This window comes from Salmo salar, chromosome ssa26 (assembly GCF_905237065.1).
Source record: "Salmo salar chromosome ssa26, Ssal_v3.1, whole genome shotgun sequence".
In the NCBI taxonomy this organism is placed as follows: Eukaryota; Metazoa; Chordata; class Actinopteri; order Salmoniformes; family Salmonidae; genus Salmo; species Salmo salar.
In genome coordinates this window covers 37514119-37538634 of record NC_059467.1, presented here as the reverse complement: position 1 = coordinate 37538634, position 24516 = coordinate 37514119, and the positions used below count along the sequence as shown (strand labels likewise).

General features: G+C 46.0%; 1 protein-coding gene across 2 annotated transcripts in view; it reads left to right on the top strand.

Annotated features, from left to right (window-relative positions):
- LOC106562591 (A disintegrin and metalloproteinase with thrombospondin motifs 17-like) overlaps positions 1 to 24516 on the top strand; it is a 174871-nt gene that overhangs the window by 137103 nt on the left and 13252 nt on the right. For both annotated transcript variants that reach the window (XM_045708167.1, XM_045708166.1), the window contains 4 exons: positions 2226 to 2388; positions 10022 to 10157; positions 15833 to 16037; positions 16868 to 17020. In XM_045708167.1, coding sequence (XP_045564123.1) covers positions 2226 to 2388; positions 10022 to 10157; positions 15833 to 16037; positions 16868 to 17020 — 657 coding nt within the window. The remainder of the gene's footprint in view (positions 1 to 2225; positions 2389 to 10021; positions 10158 to 15832; positions 16038 to 16867; positions 17021 to 24516) is intronic.

The following is a 24516-nucleotide window of genomic DNA, read 5'->3' as shown; positions in this document are numbered from 1 at the left end:
TTCTGTATTGTTTTAGTGATTCACCATAGTGAAGGCATAGACTCAGGTTTTCTTGGTCTCTATGTTTTTGGTTAGATAGGTTTCTCAATTTCTTTCTTAGGGTTTTGCATTCTTCATCAAACCATTTGTTATTGTTGTTAATTTTTCTAGGTTGTCTGCTTGAAATTGTGAGATTTGATAGGGAAGCTGAAAGGTCAAATATACTGTTTAGGCTTTCTACTGCCAAGTTTACACCTTCACTATTACAGTGAAATGTTTTGTCCAGGAAGTTGTCTAAAAGGGATTGAATTTGTTGTTGCCTAATTGTTTTTTGGTAGGTTCAACACTACTTTCCTTCAATCTTCCTTTGGCTTTGATGCCTCATGATTGAGTATTGCTCTGTTCAAGTAGACTGTGATTTTGCTGTGATGTGATAGGGATGTTAGTGGGCTGACTGTGAACGCTCTGAGAGACTCTGGATTGAGGTCAGTGATAAAGTAGTCTACAGTACTACTGCCAAGGGATGAGCTGTACCATAGGAGTCTCCTCGAAGCCTACCAATGACTATATACAGACCCAGTGTGTTACAGAGCTGCAGGAGTCGTGACCCGTTTTCTTGGTTGTTTTGTCATAGTTGTGTCTAGGGGGGTATATTTGGGAAGAAATACTATCAGCTCCAGGTGGGTGTTTGTCCCCCTGTGTGCTGAGGGTGTCAGGTTCTTGTCCAGTTCTGGCATTTAGGTCGCCACAGACTAGTACATGTCCCTGGGCCTGGAAATGGTTGATCTCCCCCTCTAGGATGGAGAAACTGTCCTCGTTAAAGTATGGGGATTCTATTGGGGGGATATAGATAGCACACATGAGGACATTTTTCTGTGTTGAGATGTATAGCCAGATGTAAAATGTTCCTGTTTTGACTAATTTAATAGAGTGGGTTAGGTCTGCTCTATACCAAATTAGTATACCTCCTGAGTCTCTTCCCTGTTTCACAGCAGGTAGTTTGGTGGATGGGACTACCAGCTCTCTGTAAACTGGAGGGCAACCAGTGGGTCTGTCTCCTCTATACCATGTTTCTTGTAGGATGACAATGTCTGTATTTCCAATTTCTTTGATGAAGTCTAGGTTCCTGCGCATTAGGCCAAAGGTAGATAACCTTAGACCTTGTATATTCCAGGATGAGAAAGTGAAAGCTTTGTGTTCCATAGTGTCTAGTGTTGTTTTCAAGGGGTTTAGGCCCGGACCATTACAGTAGGTGTGAGCAGAGCATGTTGAGCATCTGATACATACCTCTTAGGTCATAGGATGGGGCTTGGGCGGGTGTATTCGTGGGGGTTGGGCCTGTTGCTCTGCTCAAGGCCTGGGCATATGTGTGGCTGTCATGTTGAGGTCTTTACTGTGGGGGGGTGGGGGGGGGGCATAGGTCTGATCTGGGGGGGCCTATATACTGTAGGGTGTGACCAGGTTTTGTTTGGAAGGGTCTCAGCTGGTTGGGTTGTGGCTGGTGATGCTGTGGTCTGGGTGTAGGTCCTCTTGGCGTGGGTTTTCTCAGTGCAGGTCCTTTGGGAGGGGGTCTTGCAGGTCTGGGATGGTGTCTTGATGTCCTGGGCGGGGTGTCCGTTGCTCTGTTGCTCCTGTTTGAGGTTCTGGGGCTGCGGTTGAGGGTGACATCCTTCAGGGTCCTGGCAAAAGTTGGGATTGCTGCCTTGTAGAGGTGGACCTGTCTCTCTTTCCTTTACAAAGTATTTCAGGATGAGTGGGGGCTTGGGGGAGGCAGTATGTTCTGCTAGAGAGGGCGGGTTAAATGAACATCTGTAATGTGGATCTGGATTGTGCATTGTACTCTTATTGTGGTTGTGCTAAGGTTTGGTGCTATGGTTTTAGGAGGGGGCTCACGGGGGGGGGTAAATAAGGTGTTTTTAAGTTCATGAGGATGGCTCATTAAAGAAAACAATTCTAAGTCTCTTTCCTTCCTCTCTCAATTCAATTCAAGGTGCTTTATTGGCATGGGAAACATGTTTACATTGGCAAAGCAAGTTAAAAAAATGTACAGTAAACATTACACTTATAAAGACATTTCAAATGTCATGATGTCTATATATTGTCTCTCTCCTCACTCACTCACTTACTCACTCTGTGTGTCTGAGCATGACCCAGTCTCTCAACCCATCTCTATGTTATACACTATCAGGACATTGTGTCTGAACATAACAAGCCAGTGTTTCTAAACATAACTCCCTCTCCCCTAGGTGCTGTTGTTCCATGACCAGACCTACGGGATACACTATGAGTACACAGTGTCTCTGAACGTAACTGAACGTGATGATGTCAGTGAGGAGCAGAGAGCACCAGAGCACCTCTACCTTTGGACACACAGCTCCTGGCAAGACTGCAACGTACAGTGTGGAGGAGGTATGACTCACACACACTGACACACATCCCAAGGAGAGTCTTTGCAGGGTTTCTGATAGCTGTTGACCTTGGGTTCATGCATAGTGACTTTCAGTCTCCCCCTTCCAGTCCCCCCAACCCCCTCCAGTACACCCCTCCCCCTTCAGTTCCCCCCTCCCCCTTCAGTCCCCCCAAGTCCCCCCTCCCCCCACCCCCCACCCCACCCCTCCAGTTCCCCCATCCCCTCCAGTTCCCCCCATCCCCCTCCAGTCCCCCCTTCCTCCCCCACCCCCCACCCCATCCCCTCCAGTTCCCCCCATCCCCCTCCAGTCCCCCCCTCCTCCCCCTCCTCCCCCACCCCCCACCCCACCCTCTCCAGTTCCCCCCATCCCCTCCAGTTCCCCCATCCCCCTCCAATTCCCCCATACCCCCTTCAGTTACCCTCCACCCTTTCAGGTCCCCCCCACCACCTTTCAGTACCCCACACCCCTCTTCAGTTACCCCCTTCAGTTCCCCCAGCCCCCTTCAGTAACCCACACCCCCTTCAGTACCCCACACCCCTCTTCAGTTACCCCCTTCAGTTCCCCCAGTCCCCTTCAGTAACCCCCACCCCCTTCAGTACCCCACACCCCTCTTCAGTTACCCCCTTCAGTTCCCCCAGCCCCCTTCAGTAACCCCCACCCCCTTCAGTAACCCCCACCCCCTTCAGTACCCCACACCCCTCTTCAGTTACCCCCTTCAGTTCCCCCAGTCCCCTTCAGTAACCCCCAGCCCCCTTGAGTAACCCCCACCCCCTTCAGTACCCCACACCCCTCTTCAGTTACCCCCTTCAGTTCCCCCAGCCCCCTTCAGTAACCCCCACCCCCTTCAGTACCCCACACCCCTCTTCAGTTACCCCTTCAGTTCCCCCAGCCCCCTTCAGTAACCCCCACCCCCTTCAGTACCCCACACCCCTCTTCAGTTACCCCCTTCAGTTCCCCCAGCCCCCTTCAGTAACCCCCACACCCCTTCAGTTCCCCCACCCCCTTCAGTTCCCCACCCCCTTCAGTTCCCTTCCACCGCTGCTGCTGCTATCCAGTGGGGTTACATGTTAGATATGGGTCTCTAATCTTGACTGTGGAGCGTCACGTCTGTGCTCCATGCTGATGCACTAATCTGGGGCTGGTTGCCCAGCGCAGAGGGTCCGCCAGGACCAGGGCTCCACAACAAACATCAAACACAGCCCGGCTGGATGGCTGCCTGCCGCAACGAGGGATGGGTAGAGGGCAGATGGGCTGTTGCTCTCACACACTCACATGAGCAAACACACATATATACTGTTGAGGCTAGTGAGGTTGGGTTAGTGGGTTACACCTGGTTGGTGATGCTGGAGCCATTCGGCTGGGACTGAGGTAGTGGGATGGGGCTTGCAGGCTGGACTTAGAGGCTGTGTCGGAGGGTTAGTTGGATTGATTGTTGGGACTAAGTTAGTGGGATGGGGCTTGCAGGCTGGACATAGAGGCTGTGTCGGAGGGTTAGTTGGATTGATTGTTGGGACTAAGTTAGTGGGATGGTGCTTGCAGGCTGGACTTAGAGGCTGTGTTGGAGGGTTAGTTGGATAGATTGTTGGGCCTGAGGTAGTGGGATGGTGCTTGGAGGCTGGGGTTAGAGGCTGTGTCGGAGGGTTAGTTGGATTGATTGTTGGGACTGAGGTAGAGAGGGTTGGGGCTTGGAGGCTGGGGTTAGAGGCTGTGTCGGAGGGTTAGTTGGATTGATTGTTGGGACTGAGGTAGAGAGTGATGGTGCTTGGAGGCTGGGGTTAGAGGCTGTGTCGGAGGGTTAGTTGGATTGATTGTTGGGACTGAGGTAGAGAGGGTTGGGGCTTGGAGGCTGGGGTTAGAGGCTGTGTCGGAGGGTTAGTTGGATTGATTGTTGGGACTGAGGTAGAGAGGGATGGGGCTTGGAGGCTGGGGTTAGAGGCTGTGTCGGAGGGTTAGTTGGACAGACTGTTGGGACTGAGGTAGTGGGTTGGGTCTTGGAGACGTGTTAGAGGCTATGTCAGAGGGTTAGTTGGACAGGCCTTTGGGGCTTGGGGGAGACAAATAGGCCCAGTGTTGGTCAACTTCTAACCTCTGAACTAGAGCACACCAGACAGGTAGAGCTGGCTCCCACTGTGGGACTCTCAACTGGGTTCCCACGAACATACACGCAAACAAAGGCACTCAAACACGTGCATGTACACGTGCACTCTCATGCAGGCACACACACAGTGGACAGCACACTGCACACATACAGTACGTATCTCTAGTTTTGCCTATTCAATTCTCAGTTCATTGCTGAGACTGCAAATATCTAGAGCTGATTCTGGTGATTTTAAAAAAAACTTTGAGGAAAAAGCATTATTTTTATTAACTCAGTGCAACAGTATTTTACCATCATCTAGCAGTAGATGTGAAGTGGATGGATAGGTGGCTAGTTAATGTTGTTTTAACCCTTCAGAGTAGATTACCCTTCACTATAAATTCAACTGATGTTGCATCTCAACCAGTGGAAAAAAAGACTGCAAAAATAAGTTACAATTATCAGTAGGTTGTACTTGAATTTGCTTTTGCACTCATCTCAATACTATTACATCAATTACATTATTTTTTAAAGGTTGATTACTTTGTAAAACTATTTAGTTATGAACTATAGTAAATCCATCCAATTATGAAGTGAAGTAACTCTCGAAGCAAGTCTGGTCATAATTAGAGTGAAAACAGCACCATGACACTAGCGGTTTTATCGCTAGCCAGTGATTGATTAGCTATAATGCATTGTTCAATCTGAATCATTGGTAACATATGTCATTTAGCTGTGATAGGAGTTTCAACCTTGGCTGATGAGAGGGTGTGTGCTGGTTTAGGTTAACCACTTTCGTTTGTTTGTGGTTAGCTTATTGTATCCAGCTAGTGGTTAGCTTATTGTATCCAGCTAGTGGTTAGCTTATTGTAGCCAGCTGGCGGTTAGTTTGTTGTAGCCAGCTAACAGTTAGGTTGTTGTAGCCAGCTTGCTGTTAAATTATTTTAGCCAGCTAGTGGTGAGTTTGTTGTAGCCAGCTAGCAGTTAGTTTGTTATAGCCAGCTGACGGTTAGTTTTTGTAGCCAGCTAGCGGTTAGTTTGTTGTAGCCAGTGTAACAGTGTAGGTTCCGTCCCTCTCTTCGCCCCAACCTGGGCTCGAACCAGGGACCCTTGCACACATCAACAACTGACACCCACGAAGCATCGTTACCCATCGCGCCACAAAAGCCGCGGCCCTTGCAACGCAAGGGGAAACCCTACTTCAAGTCTCAGAGCGAGTGACGTCACTGATTGAAACGCTATTAGCGCGCACCACCGCTAACTAACTAGCCATTTCACATCGGTTACACTAGCTAGCGGTTAGTTTTTGTAGCCAGCTAGCGGTTAGTTTTTGTAGCCAGCTAGCGGTTAGTTTTTGTAGCCAGCTAACGGTTCGTTTTTGTAGCCAGCTAGCGGTTAGTTTTTGTAGCCAGCTAGCAGTTAGTTTTTGTAGCCAACTAGCGTTTAGTCTTTGTAGCCAGCTAGCGGTTAGTTGGTTGTAGAGAGCTTGCGGTTAGTTTATTGTAGCCAGCTAGTGGTGAGTATGTTGTAGCCAGCTAGTGGTGAGCTAGTGGTTAGCTTATTGTAGCCAGCTGGCGGTTAGTTTGTTGTAGCCAGCTAACAGTTAGGTTGTTGTAGCCAGCTTGCTGTTAAATTATTTTAGCCAGCTAGTGGTGAGTTTGTTGTAGCCAGCTAGCAGTTAGTTTGTTATAGCCAGCTAACGGTTAGTTTGTTGTAGCCAGCTAGCGGTTCGTTTTTGTAGCCAGCTAACGGTTCGTTTTTGTAGCCAGCTAGCAGTTAGTTTTTGTAGCCAGCTAGTGGTTAGTTTTTGTAGCCAGCTAGCGGTTAGTTTTTGTAGCCAGCTAGCGGTTCGTTTTTGTAGCCAGCTAACGGTTCGTTTTTGTAGCCAGCTAGCAGTTAGTTTTTGTAGCCAGCTAGTGGTTAGTTTTTGTAGCCAGCTAGCGGTTAGTTTTTGTAGCCAGCTAGCAGTTAGTTTTTGTAGCCAACTAGCGGTTAGTTTTTGTAGCCAGCTAGCGGTTAGTTTTTGTAGCCAGCTAACGGTTAGTTTTTGTAGCCAGCTAGCAGTTAGTTTTTGTAGCCAGCTAACGGTTAGTTTGTTGTAGCCAGCTAACGGTTAGTTTGTTGTAGCCAGCTAACGGTTTGTTGGTTGTAGAGAGCTTGCGGTTAGTTGGTTGTAGAGAGCTCGCGGTTAGTTTATTGTAGCCAGCTAGTGGTGAGTTTGTTGTAGCGAGCTAGTGGTGAGTTTGTTGTAGCCAGCTAGTGGTGAGTTTGTTGTAGCCAGCTAGTGGTTAATTTGTTGTAGGCAGCCAGCTGTCTGATGACTTAAAGGGTTTTACCAAATTTGATCAGTGTTAATTCCTGAAAGTCGCTGGGGTCCTTACTGTAGGTCACTTTGGATAAAAGCGCCTGCGAAATGGCATATATCAGGGGTCTGCAACAGGCATGCAAGTGTTTTTTCCCAAGTATTGCCACTAATAAAAGACATACAGTATGTGATGGTGTCTCAATGTAATCAAGGTATGAAATTAATATTATTTTTAAATACAACCTCCTTTTGAGCTTAGTTGTGGTCAGTTTGCAGTGTACAAATGACTAGAATTATGTTACGCCCCCCCTACAAATCGCTTAGACAAAACCATCCCGTGGCTGAATCTAGTTGCCTACATTTCATTTACATTTCAGCCATTTAGCAGACACTCTTATCCAGAGCAACTTACAGTAGTGAGTGCAGACATTTTTGTACTGGTCCCACGTGGGAATCAAACCCCCAACACTGCCATTGCAAACACCATGCACTACCAACTGAGCCACTGGGGACCCTATACCCCTGCAAACACCATGCACTACCAACTGAGCCACCTGGGACCCTATACCCCTGCAAACGCCATGCACTACCAACTGAGCCACTGGGGACCCTATACCCCTGCAAACGCCATGCACTACCAACTGAGCCACCTGGGACCATATACCCCTGCAAACACCATGCACTACCAACTGAGCCACCTGGGACCATATACCCCTGCAAACACCATGCACTACCAACTGAGCCACCTGGGACCCTATACCCCTGCAAACACCATGCACTACCAACTGAGCCACCTGGGACCCTATACCCCTGTAAACACCATGCACTACCAACTGAGCCACCTGGGACCCTATACCCCTGCAAACACCATGCACTACCAACTGAGCCACCTGGGACCCTATACCCCTGCAAACACCATGCACTACCAACTGAGCCACCTGGGACCCTATACCCCTGCAAACACCATGCACTACCAACTGAGCCACTGGGAACCCTATACCCCTGCAAACACCATGCACTACCAACTGAGCCACCTGGGACCCTATACCCCTGCAAACGCCATGCACTACCAACTGAGCCACTGGGGACCCTATACCCCTGAAAACACTATGCACTACCAACTGAGCCACCTGGGACCCTATACCCCTGCAAACACCATGCACTACCAACTGAGCCACTGGGAACCCTATACCCCTGCAAACACCATGCACTACCAACTGAGCCACCTGGGACCCTATACCCCTGCAAACGCCATGCACTACCAACTGAGCCACTGGGGACCCTATACCCCTGCAAACACCATGCACTACCAACTGAGCCACTGGGACCCTATACCCCTGCAAACACCATGCACTACCAACTGAGCCACCTGGGACCCTATACCCCTGCAAACGCCATGCACTACCAACTGAGCCACTGGGACCCTATACCCCTGCAAACACCATGCACTACCAACTGAGCCACTGGGACCCTATACCCCTGCAAATGCCATGCACTACCAACTGAGCCACCTAGGACCCTATACCCCTGCAAACGCCATGCACTACCAACTGAGCCACTGGGGGCACTGTACCCCTGGCAAATATTATGTGCGTAAACCTATTTAGCATAGAGTTCTACTTGACATTTTGTTGCCCACTTTTGGAGAGATTCAAATATGAGGAAAACCTGAAGTCCTCATAGGAAAGTCCACGTCTCACTGTGTGTATGGAACAAATCTCTGTTTCCTTGGTAACCAGAATTCATTATTACTCTTCCAGTATCTTTCGGCTTTTAGAGTAAATATTATGAGTCGTTTTCCCTCCAAATGAATTCTGCCGACACACTGTTGCTCTGAGAAGAACATTAAGGGATGGGGTGGGGGTTGGCATAACCGTCAGGGAGCCTGTACACAGTGTTCATAAAACATTTCCCAGCACAGGATTTTGGGACGATGTAGGAACATGAAACCTGTGACATATATATTGTAGTGGGAAGCCAGATTTAGTCATTTCTGAGCCATATAGTAGAAACCCATGAGCACATAACGCAATATAACACAAACACTCTAGTCCTTGTATACTGTAGTGCACTTAACACAATATAACACAAACACTCTAGTCCTTGTATACTGTAGTGCACTTAACACAATATAACACAAACACACTAGTCCTTGTATACTGTAGTGCACTTAACACAATATAACACAAACACACTAGTCCTTATATACTGTAGTGCACTTAACACAATATAACACAAACACACTAGTCCTTATATACTGTAGTGCACTTAACACAATATAACACAAACACACTAGTCCTTATATACTGTAGTGCACTTAACACAATATAACACAAACACACTAGTCCTTATATACTGTAGTGCACTTAACACAATATAACACAAACACACTAGTCCTTATATACTGTAGTGCACTTAACACAATATAACACAAACACACTAGTCCTTATATACTGTAGTGCACTTAACACAATATAACACAAACACACTAGTCCTTATATACTGTAGTGCACTTAACACAATATAACACAAACACACTAGTCCTTATATACTGTAGTGCACTTAACACAATATAACACAAACACACTAGTCCTTATATACTGCACAACGTCTGACCAGAGGGAGGGAGAAAGGATGGATTTTCATAAAGTTGGAACAAAGCCCAGATCTCGAGCCCTGCGCACACGCACGCATGCACGTATACACACACACACACACACACACACACACACACACACACACACACACACACACACACACACACACACACACACACACACACACACACACACACACACACACACACACACACACACACACACACACACACAGAGTAGTCGGGGCCTTACCCAGCAAGTGGTGGTTTGGATAGGGGCCAGCTCAGCTCCAAATATAGGACTTCAGTCTTCTGATTTAGTGTTAATTAACTGAGTTTTATTGTGTAATTACCTTCGCATTAGACCAGGCTATGATGTAGTTCACTGGAGGGTTATGCCGGTTGAGACAGAGGCTTGAACTCCATGTGTTTTGTGTGTGTAAAGCTGTTTGAAGGTTTTTTGAGACAGCGTCTCTCTCTTTCTCTCTGTCTCTCTCTGTCACTCTCTCTCTCTGTCTCACTCTCTCTCTTTCTCTCTCTCTCTCTGTCTCTGTCTCTCTCTCTCTCTGTCTCTCTCTCTTTTTGTCACTCTCTTTCGCTGTAATTTGTTTGTGTTTGTATACCTCAGATTATAACTGTGTGTGTGTTTCCAGGTGAGAGGAGGACAGTGGTGTCCTGTATGAGGCTGGTCAATAAGAGCATGACTCTGGTGAATGACAGCCTCTGCCAACCAGAGAACAGGCCATTATCCCAAGTACGACGCTGCAACTCACACCCCTGTCAGTACAGGTGAGACACACTTCAAACACAAGCACATGCACACACACACACACACACACACACACACACACACACACACACACACACACACACACACACACACACACACACACACACACACACACACACACACACACACACAGGTACACACACAGGTACACACACACACTGTAACAGGAATAGTTGAATGAGAAACAGGATGATGAAAATATTGCATCATCCTGTTTCTGAGATATTATTAAAAAAAACAGCTCCATTGAATTCAATTGGCTATAGAAGGAGGATCCAGAATACATGTGCAGTCGAGTGCCTGTCAGCATGCAGTGCCTGTCAGCATGCAGTGCCTGTCAGCATGCATGCACAGTGTGATTGTTTCATGTCCTACTCAGGCAGAGTTTTACATTAGAGGAACGTGCAGCAAGGAATGTTTCTGAGCTGTACTGCTGATGCATTTAAACCAGACCACTGATCTCTCTGTTCAAAGAAACTGGGCTGTATCTCAAATGGCACCCTATTCCCTATATAGAGCACTACTTCCATAGGGCACTGGTCAAATTAGTGCACTATATAGGGAATAGGGTGCGAGATGTACGTGGTTTAAGGTGCCTTATTACCTTATCCACATAAAAGGCAGAGTGCCGTCTGGCCTATTGAACCGGCCTCACACTGACTCCCACTAATGTACTTGTATATCACTCAAACTTCAAGGTAGAGACTTCTGTTGTCGCTTTGAACTAGCTCACCTGATTCACCGAAACATGGGCTTGATAAGTAGTTGACAAGTTGAATCAGGTGTGCTAGCTCAGGAATGGTTCAAATACATGGAACGACTAGAGTTCCCCAGGAGAGACATTCCACTTCTTCCCGCTTCAGCTCACACCGAGACAAGCAACTGGGACCTCTGCCTCACAGATTCATGTCTGCCCTCCTGAAATGTTTTTAGTCAGTTGTGCCACCAAAAAGCTAGCTATTAGTCAACGTGAGTGGGCACATTTCAGGCTGAGGAGTGAGGCTACAAATCCCCTTATGTTACACTCACTGAACTGTGGTTTCACTCTGTCTAGATTTTAGCCTCTAGAATCTAGATTCTAAAGATTCTAGAATTCTAGCCCATCTATATTCTAGCTGGTAATTTGAGCACGGGGTTCCGTATTTCTGTTCATTTAACTTTATTTTCATTGAAAAAGATTCCTTTCAAATTATTCTTGAGTGTATTCTGTCAATACTGTGCTAACTTTATACGACAGCCCCCATAGACATTGTATATATTTTTGGGCAACAGAAAAAGGACCTGCCCCAAATGGCCCCCTATTCCCTATAGTGTACTACATGTGACCCAGGCCCGGTCAAAAGTAGTGCACTATACTGTATCGGGAGTAGGGTGCCATTTGGGATGTAGACAAAGACTCCCTGTATTTGGACCCAGCCCAGTTATACGTTTCTAAGACATACATTGATGTGGATATAATTTGCAGTCTCTTAGCCCCTTTCCCCTTTGCATCCATTCAGTGGCTCAGTCAGCTGCATCTCTACCATATAGGCAGGACTTGTTAGGTACAGCCAAATATTGAATGGAAGTGGACAGTATCAGGACGTTGCGGTAAAGAAAGGAAGAGGAGGAGGGATAAAAGACATGGACATGGAAGCAGAACACACACGCACGCATGCACATACACATACACAGAAAGACGGACAGAGAGACAGACGGACAGAGAGCGAGACAGACAGAGAGAGAGACAGACGGACAGAGAGACAGACAGATGGACAGACAGACTGGGACCTCTCCATCTACTCCTTTAGTTTATTACTACATCACCTGGAAAATAGAGGCCCAGTTTTCCACAGGCCTCAGGTGTTTGGCTGTAACTCTTTACGACCTCATTTCACCAGGCCTGGTGCTGTAAACCCCAAACTCTGTCACATCTACAGGGTAATGTTCATCAGGCACCAATTGGAAGAAGATGCTCTGAAACTGGGGAGGGACTACCTGGACTTGGTCCAATAAGAAAGGTTCTTGCTACGACGTGCCCTACTGATCACGACCCAGTGGATTAGTCAACACTACTTCATTGGCGACATCGTAGCATACAAAAGACACTTGGTGGTTTTTAATACTAGGAGGATAGTGTGTTGGCACTCTTTTTTGTTTTGAATGAGAATTTAAGAGTATTTCAATTGCTCAGTTTGTCTGTGTTTTGTGTTGCATAGCGAACCACTCTTGTTTAACACAGAGAACACTTAAAGGTCCAATGCAGCCATTTTTATCTCAACAGCAATCGTTTACGGGTAACAATTAAGTACCTTACTGTGATTGTTTTCAATTAAAATGGCAAAAATTGCTTCTTAGCACAGAGCAATTACTCAAGCAAGAATTTTGTAGGACTGTAGGACTGAGTGGGGAGTGGGAAACTGAGAACTAGCTGTTATCGGAAGAGAGGTTTGGAACTCTTTTTCTTCTTATTAATTAACTAATTTACTGCCTGGTGATGTCACCAGGCAGGCCAAAACTCCATCCCACCAGAAGAGGCTGAAATTTCAGACTGTATTTTCAAACAGCTCTTACACTAAAAGGGCATTACTGTCACGTTGTGCACAACTGGTTGAATGTAAGTCAGGTGCAGGAGAGCAGAGATGGGTGATAACAGGCGCCAAAGTACACAAACGGTACAATAAACAAAACACACGGGTCAAACACATACCCGGCGCAAACCAGCCTGATGCGAACCACACGTAACAAACAAACAATTCCACACACAGACATGGGGGGAACAGAGGGTAATATAGATTTAGTCAGATGAGGGAATGTGAACCAGGTGTGCGGAAAACCAAGACAAAACAAATGGAAAATGAAAGGTGGAGCGGCGATGGCTAGAAGACCGGTGACGTCGACCGCCGAACGCCGCCCGAACAAGGAGAGGGACTGACTTCGGCGGAAGTCATGACAATTATCATCATTTTCACAACCTCACAGTGTGGAAATGTATATAAAACATAGGGAAATCACGTTTTTGACTGCACTAGGCCATTAAATGTTTACTGCCATGTTGATTAAAAGAGATGGTGCTTATTTCTACACTTTCATTTTTACATATCTGCCAACATTAACCTGTTGATAATTTTACTTTAATCAATTTAATCAGAAAATACTTTAATGGACTAGGAAAGGGTTTTCACATTGCCAAAGCAAATATTTAGAAACATATTAAAAAACATACACATGATAACACACACACACACTCTACACACACATACACATGGATTTTGTATTGTAGATACACTACCGGTCAAAAGTTTTAGAACACCTACTCATTCAAGGGTTTTTCTTTATTTTTACTATTTTCTACATTGTAGAATAATAGTGAAGACATCAAAACTATGAAATAACACATATGGAATCATGTAGTAACCAAAAAAGTGTTAAACAAATTCAAATATATTTTATATTTGAGATTCTTCAAGTAGGCACCCTTTGCTTTGATGACAACTTTGCACACTCTTGACATTCTCTCAACCAGCTTCACCTGGAATGCTTTTCCAACTGTCTTGAAGGAGTTCCCACATATGCTGAGCACTTGTTGGCTGCTTTTCCTTCACTCTGCGGTCCGAATCATCCCAAACCATCTCAATTTGGTTGAGGTCGAGAGATTATTGTCACGTCCTGACCATAGTAAGAGGTTATTTTCTATGGTAGAGTAGGTCAGGGCGTGACAGGGGGTGTTTTTTGTTTTTCTATGTTCTGTATTTCTATGTTTAAGTTCTAGTTTTTCAATTTCTATGTTTTTTTTGTGGGTTGATCTCCAATTGGAGGCAGCTGGTCCTCGTTGTCTCTAATTGGAGATCATATTTAAGTAGAGGTTTTTCTTCCTGGGTTTTGTGGGTTATTATATTTTGAGTACTGTTTGATTCTCTCTGTGTCACGGTTTGTTGTTTTGTCATATTCTGTTATTTGTGTATTGCAAAGTTTCACGGATTTAATAAAATGTGGAACTACAACCACGCTGCAATTTGGTCCGCTCTTTTCGACTGCTGTGACAATTGTGGTAAAATAGCCCTTACACAGCCTGGAGGTGTGTTGGATCATTGTCCTGTTGAAAAACAAATGATAGTCCCATTAAGCCCAAACCAGATGGGATGGAGTATCGCTGCAGAATGCTGTGGTAGCCATGCTGGTTACGTGTGCCTTGAATTATAAATAAATCACAGACAGTGTCACCAGCAAAGCACCCCACACCATAACACCTCCTCCTCCATGCTTTACGGTGGGAAATACACATGCGGAGATCATCTGCTCACCCTCACCGCGTCTCACAAAGACACAGCGGTTGGAACCAAAAATCTCAAATTTGGACTCCAGACCAAAGGACAGATTTCCACCAGTCCAATGTCCATTGCTCGTGTTTCTTGGCCCAAGCAAGTCACTTCTTTTTATTGGTATCCTTTAGTGGTGGTTTCTTTGCAGAAATTCGACCCTGAAGGCCTGATTCACACAGTCCTCTGAACAGTTGATGTTGAGATGTGTCTGTTACTTGAACTCTGTGAAGCATTTATTTGGGTTGCAATTTCTGAGGCTGGTAACTCTAATGAATGTATTATCTGCAGCAGAGGTAACTCTGGGTCTTCCATTCCTGTGGCGGACCTCATGAGAGCCAGTTTCATCATAGCTCTTGATGGTTTTTGCGACTGCACTTGAAGAAACATTCAAAGTCTTTGACATATCCGTATTGACTGACCTTCATCTCTTAAAGTAAAGATGGACTGTCCTTTCGCTTTGCTTATTTGAGCTGTTCTTGCCATAATATGGACTTTGTTTTTTACCAAAGAAGGCTATTTACATTTGACATTTACATCATTTAGCAGATGCTCTTATCCAGTGACTTACAAATTGATCTTCTGTATACCCCCCCTTGTCACAACACAACTGATTGGCTCAAACGCATTAAAAAGAAAATAAATTCCACAAATTAACTTTTAAGAAGGCACACCTGTTAATTGAAATGCATTCCATGTGACTACATCATGAAGCTGGTTGAGAGAATGCCAAGAGTGTGCAAAGCTGTCATCAAGGCAAAATGTGGCTATTTGAAGAATCTCAAATATAAAATATATTGAGATTTGTTTAACACTTTTTTGGTTACTACTGTACATGATTTCATAGTTTTGATGTCTTCACTATTATACTATAATGTAGAAAATAGTAAAAAAAAAAAAAAAAAGAAAGAAAAACCCTAGTAGGTGTTCTAAAACTTTTGACTGGTAGGGTATGTGGTAGTAGAGTAGTGGCCTGAGGGAACACACTTAATGTGTTGTGAAAAGTGTTATGAAATGTAATGTCATATAACTACTTTAATGTTGCTCGACCCCAGGAAGAGGAGCTGCTGCCTTGGCAAGTACTAATGGGGATCCATAATAAACCCCAGGAAGAGTAGCTGCTGCCTTGGCAAGTACTAATGGGGATCCATAATAAAACCCAGGAAGAGTAGCTGGTGCCTTGGCAAGAACTAATGGGGATCCATAATAAACCCCAGGAAGAGTAGCTGCTGCCTTGGCAGGAACTAATGGGGATCCTTAATAAATAAAAATGCAAATCATCTCTATCTCTCACTTTCCCTCTCTCTCCCTCTTTCTCTTTCTCCCCCTCCCTCTCTCTCTCCTCTCCCCCTCTCCACATCTATCTCTCTCTCCAGGTGGGTGACAGGGGAGTGGGGCCAGTGCTCGGTGACGTGTGGGAAGGGTCTCCAGCTGCGTGAGGTGGGCTGTGTGTACCAGCTGCAGAACGGATCCCTTATCCACACACGGGACTTGTACTGCCAGGGGGGCAAACCCCCCGCCCTGCAGGGCTGCGAGGGACGCCACTGCCTCATTGCCTGGGAGGCCTCTGAGTGGTCCAAGGTCTGTTGTGGTGGGGGTGGGGTGTGTGCTTGTCTATGAGACTATTCGTGGATGCGTGTTTGAGTGTTTCCGCACGTCTGTGTGTGTCCACGTGTCTATGCGAGTGCCCATGTGAGTGAGACACAGAGAGAGAGAAATAGTAAACCACTTTCCTCAAAGTTTGATGCAGAATCATGTAGGAGCAGCGCTGCAGTAGTACTGCATAATATAGACATCTGTCACCCCCCCCCCTCTCTCTCTCTCTCTCTCGCTCTCTCTCTCTTCCCTTGCTCCACTGAAGAGGAGGTGGAGTGGGTTGGAGAGGGGAGCTAATGAACCACCACAGGAGGCTTCTATAATGAGTAACACTCTGCCCTCTCTCTCTCGCTCCCTCTCACACTCTCTCTATCCTCATATTTCTATTCACTTCATTTTCCTCCCTCTCTTTTTCCTGACATCACCCTAACCTCCCTCTCCCTCTTCATCTCCCTCTCCTCCTCCACCTCACACTCCTCCTCTGACCTCATCTTACCTCCACTCTTTTTCTTCTCCTTTTCCATCCCCTCTCTTCCCTCTCTACTGTAATTATTTTCCACCTCTTCCTCCCTCTTTCATGTTCCCATTTCTCTCCTCTATATGTCCCTTCCCTTTGTCCCTCTCCCTCAACTCCAATTTTTCCCTCTCTCCCTTTCCCTCTTGTCTCCATCTCCCTCTTCCTCTCCCTCCCTCTCTCCCTCATCTCCATCTCCCTCCCTCTCTCCCCCTTTTTCTTCCCTCCCTCCACTCTCTTCTTCCCTCCCTCCCTCCCTCCCCTGGTCTCCCTCTCCCTTCTCCCTCCCTCCTCTCCCCAGTGTTCTTCAGACTGTGGCAGTGGGGTCCGTCGGAGGATAGTGAGGTGCACCAACCCCCAGGGGAGCTGTGACCCCCTCTCTCAGCCTGCTGACCAGGAGCCCTGTGAGGACCGCTCCAAATGTTACGAGTGGAAGACTGGGGACTGGTCCAAGGTATGGGCCATACACACACATAAATGACACACACACACAGACACATACTCTCTCTTTTTAATCAAATATCTATTTACAGAGATCTCCCATGTGGAGAGGACTCTCACCCCAGATGCCCCCTTCCAATTGATTAATCCCTCCCTGTGACACAGCGGTGTAGGTGATGCCAACATGGTGCCAATGCTGTGCCTGTCCTGATGTGGGCATCTTGACAGATAGCCTGACTGCACCTGCATCACTGTCTGCCTGCATTCTAAATGGCACACTCACACACACTCACACACACACACACACACACACACACACACACACACACACACACACACACACACACACACACACACACACACACACACACACACACACACACACACACACACACAAACTCACACTCTCTCTCTGCTGGAGAAATGGACTAAGGCACCTTGGCCCTCACACCTTCCCAGCCACCAGTCTCTCTTCCCATCTGTCTAACTAGGGCAGGGCAATAGAAACAGGCTCAAGTCCATTTCAATTCCTGTGGGTGAGAATGGACATGGGGAGTGTAGTTTAATTCCTGAAATGTAATTGACCTCCTTGTCCGCTGTGGCTGGCTGTGAGGGGAGAGGTCTCAACCTTTATTCCTGTACTCGTACTACACACAGACACATGAAGGAACACACACACACAGTAAAGTCCTCAGACCGGGATGGTACATACAAGCAAACCTCCTTATTAACACTTTGAACTACAGTAGGCGCCAGTCGGCTACTCTGGATCTGCGTCCCAAATGGCACTACTTTTGACATTTGCCACTTGGGATTCATCCTCCGAGCTGAACTATACTCTCGTCTGCTGGGCTCTGCAGTGGGCAAAAACCCACCATTTACAAAACATGTTCACTAATCATTCTGTTTGTTTACTTGTCTCTTTAGAGATCATTTCAAAACTGAGAGTTCAGGATGAATGAAAGCTCTGAGTAATGCAAAGTGTTTCCTCTCACGGATGAGTCCCAAATGGCACCCTATTCTCTACATAGTGCACTACTTTTGACTACAGTCCTATGGGCCCTGATCATACAGTGGGGGAAAAAAGTATTTGATCCCCTGCTGATTTTGTACGTTTGCCCACTTACAAAGAAAGGATCAGTCTATAATTTTAATAGTAGGTTTATTTGAACAGTGAGAGACAGAATAACAACAACAAAATCCAGAAAAATGCATGTCAAAAATGTTATAAAATGATTTGCATTTTAATGAGGGAAATAAGTATTTGACCCCTCTGCAAAACATGACTTAGTACTTGGTGGTAAAACCCTTGTTGGCAATCACAGAGGTCAGACTTTTCTTGTAGTTGGCCGCCAGGTTTGCACACATCTCAGGAGGGATTTTGTCCCACTCTTCTTTGCAGATCTTCTCCAAGTCATTAAGGTTTCGAGGCTGACGTTTGGCAACTTGAACCTTCAGCTCCCTCCACAGATTTTCTATGGGATTAAGGTCTGGAGACTGGCTAGGCCACTGCAGGACCTTAATGTGCTTCTTCTTGAGCCACTCCTTTGTTGCCTTGGCCGTGTGTTTTGGGTCATTGTCATGCTGGAATACCCATCCACGACCCATTTTCAATGCCCTGGCTGAGGGAGGGAGGTTCTCACCCAAGATTTGACGGTACATGGCCCCGTCCATCGTCCCTTTGATGCGGTGAAGTTGTCCTGTCTCCTTAGCAGAAAAACACCCCCAAAGCATAATGTTTCCACCTCCATGTTTGACGGTGGAGATGGTGTTCTTGGGGTCATAAGCAGAATTCCTCCTCCTCCAAACACGGCGAGTTGAGTTGATGTCAAAGAGCTCCATTTTGGTCTCATCTGACCACAACACTTTCACCAGTTGTCCTCTGAGTCATTCAGATGTTCATTGGCAAACTTCAGACAGGCATGTATATGTATTCTTGAGCAGGGGGACCTTGCGGGCGCTGCAGGATTTCAGTCCTTCACGGCGTAGTGTGTTACCAATTGTTTTCTTGGTGACTATGGTCCCAGCTGCCTTGAGATCATTGACAAGATACTCCCGTGTAGTTCTGGGCTGATTCCTCACCGTTCTCATGATCATTGCAACTCCACGAGGTGAGATCTTGCATGGAGCCCCAGGCCGAGGGAGATTGACAGTTCTTTTGTGTTTCTTCCATTTGCGAATTATCGCACCAAATGTTGTCACCTTCTCACCAAGCTGCTTGACGATGGTCTTGTAGCCCATTCCAGCCTTGTGTAGGTCTACAATCTTGTCCCTAACATCCTTGGAGAGCTCTTTGGTCTTGGCCATGGTGGAGAGTTTGGAATCTGATTGATTGATTGATTGCTTCTGTGGACAGGTGTCTTTTTTACAGGTAACAAGCTGCGGTTAGGAGCACTCCCTTTAAGAGTGTGCTCCTAATCTCAGCTCGTTACCTGTATAAAAGACACCTGGGAGCCAGAAATATTTCTGATTTAGAGGGGGTCAAATACTTATTTCCCTCATTAAAATGCAAATCAATTTATAACATTTTTGACATGCGTTTTTCTGGATATTTTTGTTGTTATTCTGTCTCTCACTGTTCAAATAAACCTACCATTAAAATTATAGACTGATCCTTTCTTTGTCAGTGGGCAAACGTACAAAATCAGCAGAGGATCAAATACTTTTTTCCCCCACTGTAGGTTGTGCACTATATAGGGAAAAGGATACCATTTGGGACGTATCCTGTGTGATTGTAACCTCAACTAACTCATTCAGCTGTTCTGTTCTGTAATGTACTGCCAGGAATTAAAACACCCATATCTTAGTTAATAAATGTACAAATTGTCCAGATATCCTCCCCAAAGGGGAACTAAATAACTACTATATGGGCGGTTACAATACTCCACACAGAATAACATGCTATAACGCTTTACTAATCAAATAGAGACAGGAGCAACACAGTAGAATACTAATGGAGACAGCGTTATACAGGAAGTATACGAACAAACAAGGACAGCATATACGCTATATATGTTCCAACAAATTACAGATTATAAACTGGGGGGTTTGAGCCCTGAAGGCTGATTGGCTGACAGCCATGGTATATCAGACCATATACCACGGGTATGACAAAACATGTATTTTTACTGCTCTAAATACGTTGGGAACCAGTTTATAATAGCAATAAGGCACCTCTGGGATATGTGGTATATGGCTGGGATATGTGGTATATGGCTGGGGTATGTGGTATAACAGCCGTTAGTCGTGGTATATTGGCCATAAATCACACCCCCTTATGCCTTATTGTTTCATTATAAAAAGGCCTTAAAAGACATGTTGACTGTTCAAAGACTGTAGAATGATTTTACTTTACTGCTAGAACTCCTTTGTGAATTTACATGAATATGAATGAATATGAATACGACATTTTCCCATTAGCAAAATTAAATTTAAGAGGTACATTTTTATTTATTTATCCTTGTTATTGTTAAGGAAACCGAGCAGTACATTCTCCCATAATAAACAAAAGTCATCAAGAATATTGTCAATTTTAAATCTACAAATATCTCTTTCATGTAGACAATGCCAAAATAAATGCCAAACAGTTTCTGGATGCTCATCACAACAAGTACAGTTCATGTTAATGTCTTTTTTCAGTTTCTTTAGGTAATGATTCACAGGGTAATACTTATGGATCATTCTGAAAGAGACTTCTTTGAACTTGTTAACAAGCAGATAAGCAGCTATTTGTGTGGTAATAACCAAACATTTTTCCAACAGATATTATTAACAAATGTATTCCAGTAAGTTATAAGTAAGGAATATATATATAACATTTCCTTTGAAATAAAGCACGTATTGTTCTGAGGGAGCAAGGAGAAACACATTTTTCCTCCTGGAGAGTCAACTGGACTAAGCAACGATATCTCAAATCAAATCAATAAAGAAGGTGAGGTGAGGTGAGGTCTGGTTACACCTCTAAACAGCATGACAGTTCCAGATGGAATAGCATCAAAGACTATGTAAACTCTTTAGGTGTAACAGGGATATGTAAAGAGCTCAAAAAAATCTTCAGAACTGAGTAACATCCCTTCTGCATTAAAAAGTGACTCCCCAGGAGGATATGATTATCAACCCAGTTCTAAAAACAAAGACTTGTTTCTATACAAAATGTTCGTATTGTTCCAAATGAAATACCTATGAGGGGAAAAATTACTGTCACGGATCCCTCCGGAACTATCATTACGCACACCTGGCCCCTATTCCCAGTGATTAGTACTTGTATAAGTGTGCCTTTGGTTCACCATTGTCTTGTCGATTATTGTTACTAGGTCCGTTGGTGGTGTGAGTACCTGTGCTGTGTGTTTTGGCTCTCATGCCGTTGTGGATTGAGCAGGTGATTATGGGTCTCGTCCCGTGTGTTAATCATTGTGCGTGTGTGTTATTTATTTGAGGTACTCCTCGCTCTTTTGTTTGGGGTTCAACCCTGTGTTTTGTTACGTGTTTGTTTGGTCTTCGTCCCCGTGCCTTTACACGGCACGCCGTAATTTGGGCTTAATAAAAAAAATATTACGCATTCCTGCGCCTGTCTCCCGACCCTTCATACCAGCGTGACAGTGATGTTTATATTTTAATACCACACTAAGGACATGTGTCTATGAAAGCAGATCATTTTGAATCTTATCAATGTTATAGTTACAAAGCAAAATAAAATTGAAGCCAGCAAAACAGGAGATATAATGAGGGATGAAATTCCAAATTGAAGTTGGATTCTTTAAGAAATGTTTGGCCCAATTTACCTTCAAAGTATTATTCAAAGTAGGGAAATCATTAAAAAGAAAATTCTAGCACCATATTCATATGCGTCCATGACAACAGATTTCCTAATATAATGTGTATAATTTTTCCAGATGAAGTTGAAAAACATCTGGTCAACAGCTTTACCTATTGTGTTGTCAAGATGTAGAGACTAAGCTTCTGGAGATACCCTCAGCTTTGGAAAGCAATACTCAACCTTTCAAGGAGGAATCCCTCTGCAACAATTGGTTCAACCTCTTTTTGTTTTTTTCAATAATGGAATTTAAGTTTAATGAGCATCTTTCCTATTGATTCTTAGATATGGTAATCCCAAGGTATGTTACTCTTTCCTTGACTGGAATATTTCAGATAGAGGGTACCACACAGCCTTTAATTAAACAATAAGGCCCGAGGAGGTGTGGTACATGACCAATATATAACACAGCTGTCAGCCAATCAGCATTCAGGGATTGAACCACACAGTCTTTATTAATTAAGCAATAAGGCACGAGGGGGTGTGGTTTATGGCCAATATACCATGGCTAAGGGCTGTTCTTATGCATGATGCAACGTTGAGTGCCTGGATTCAGCCCTTAGCCGTGGAATATTGGCCATATATCACAAACCCCGAAATGCCTTATTGCTATTATAAACTGGTTACCAACGTAACTAGAGCAGTAAGAATAAGTGTTTTGTCATACTGTCATACTAGTATACTGTCTGATATACCATGGCTGTTAGCCAATCAGCATTAGATCGGCTGCGTTAGATCGGTGTAATGTCTACCTGGAGCTCTGTGTGGGGGCTGCGTTAGATCGGTGTAATGTCTACCTGGAGCTCTGTGAGGGCGCTGCGTTAGATCGGTGTAATGTCTACCTGGAGCTCTGTGAGGGGGCTGCGTTAGATCGGTGTAATGTCTACCTGGAGCTCTGTGAGGGGGCTGCGTTAGATCGGTGTAATGTCTACCTGGAGCTCTGTGTGGGGGCTGCGTTAGATCGGTGTAATGTCTACCTGGAGCTCTGTGAGGGGGCTGCGTTAGATCGGTGTAATGTCTACCTGGAGCTCTGTGAGGGGGCTGCGTTAGATCGGTGTAATGTCTACCTGGAGCTCTGTCTGGGGGCTGCGTTAGATCGGTGTAATGTCTACCTGGAGCTCTGTGAGGGGGCTGCGTTAGATCGGTGTAATGTCTACCTGGAGCTCTGTGAGGGGGCTGCGTTAGATCGGTGTAATGTCTACCTGGAGCTCTGTGAGGGGGCTGCGTTAGATCGGTGTAATGTCTACCTGGAGCTCTGTGTGGGGGCTGCGTTAGATCGGTGTAATGTCTACCTGGAGCTCTGTGTGGGGGCTGCGTTAGATCGGTGTAATGTCTACCTGGAGCTCTGTGAGGGGGCTGCGTTAGATCGGTGTAATGTCTACCTGGAGCTCTGTGTGGGGGCTGCGTTAGATCGGTGTAATGTCTACCTGGAGCTCTGTGAGGGGGCTGCGTTAGATCGGTGTAATGTCTACCTGGAGCTCTGTGAGGGGGCTGCGTTAGATCGGTGTAATGTCTACCTGGAGCTCTGTGAGGGGGCGGCGTTAGATCGGTGTAATGTCTACCTGGAGCTCTGTGTGGGGGCTGCGTTAGATCGGTGTAATGTCTACCTGGAGCTCTGTGAGGGGGCTGCGTTAGATCGGTGTAATGTCTACCTGGAGCTCTGTGTGGGGGCTGCGTTAGATCGGTGTAATGTCTACCTGGAGCTCTGTGAGGGGGCTGCGTTAGATCGGTGTAATGTCTACCTGGAGCTCTGTGTGGGGGCTGCGTTAGATCGGTGTAATGTCTACCTGGAGCTCTGTGAGGGGGCGGCGTTAGATCGGTGTAATGTCTACCTGGAGCTCTGTGAGGGGGCTGCGTTAGATCGGTGTAATGTCTACCTGGAGCTCTGTGAGGGGGCTGCGTTAGATCGGTGTAATGTCTACCTGGAGCTCTGTGAGGGGGCTGCGTTAGATCGGTGTAATGTCTACCTGGAGCTCTGTGTGGGGGCTGCGTTAGATCGGTGTAATGTCTACCCGGAGCTCTGTGAGGGGGCTGCGTTAGATCGGTGTAATGTCTACCCGGAGCTCTGTGAGGGGGCTGCGTTAGATCGGTGTAATGTCTACCCGGAGCTCTGTGAGGGGGCTGCGTTAGATCGGTGTAATGTCTACCTGGAGCTCTGTGAGGGGGCTGCGTTAGATCGGTGTAATGTCTACCTGGAGCTCTGTGTGGGGGCTGCGTTAGATCGGTGTAATGTCTACCTGGAGCTCTGTGAGGGGGCTGCGTTAGATCGGTGTAATGTCTACCTGGAGCTCTGTGTGGGGGCTGCGTTAGATCGGTGTAATGTCTACCTGGAGCTCTGTGAGGGGGCTGCGTTAGATCGGTGTAATGTCTACCTGGAGCTCTGTGTGGGGGCTGCGTTAGATCGGTGTAATGTCTACCTGGAGCTCTGTGAGGGGGCTGCGTTAGATCGGTGTAATGTCTACCTGGAGCTCTGTGAGGGGGCTGCGTTAGATCGGTGTAATGTCCACCTGGAGCTCTGTGAGGGGGCGGCGTTAGATCGGTGTAATGTCTACCTGGAGCTCTGTGAGGGGGCTGCGTTAGATCGGTGTAATGTCTACCTGGAGCTCTGTGAGGGGGCGGCGTTAGATCGGTGTAATGTCTACCTGGAGCTCTGTGAGGGGGCTGCGTTAGATCGGTGTAATGTCTCCCTGGAGCTC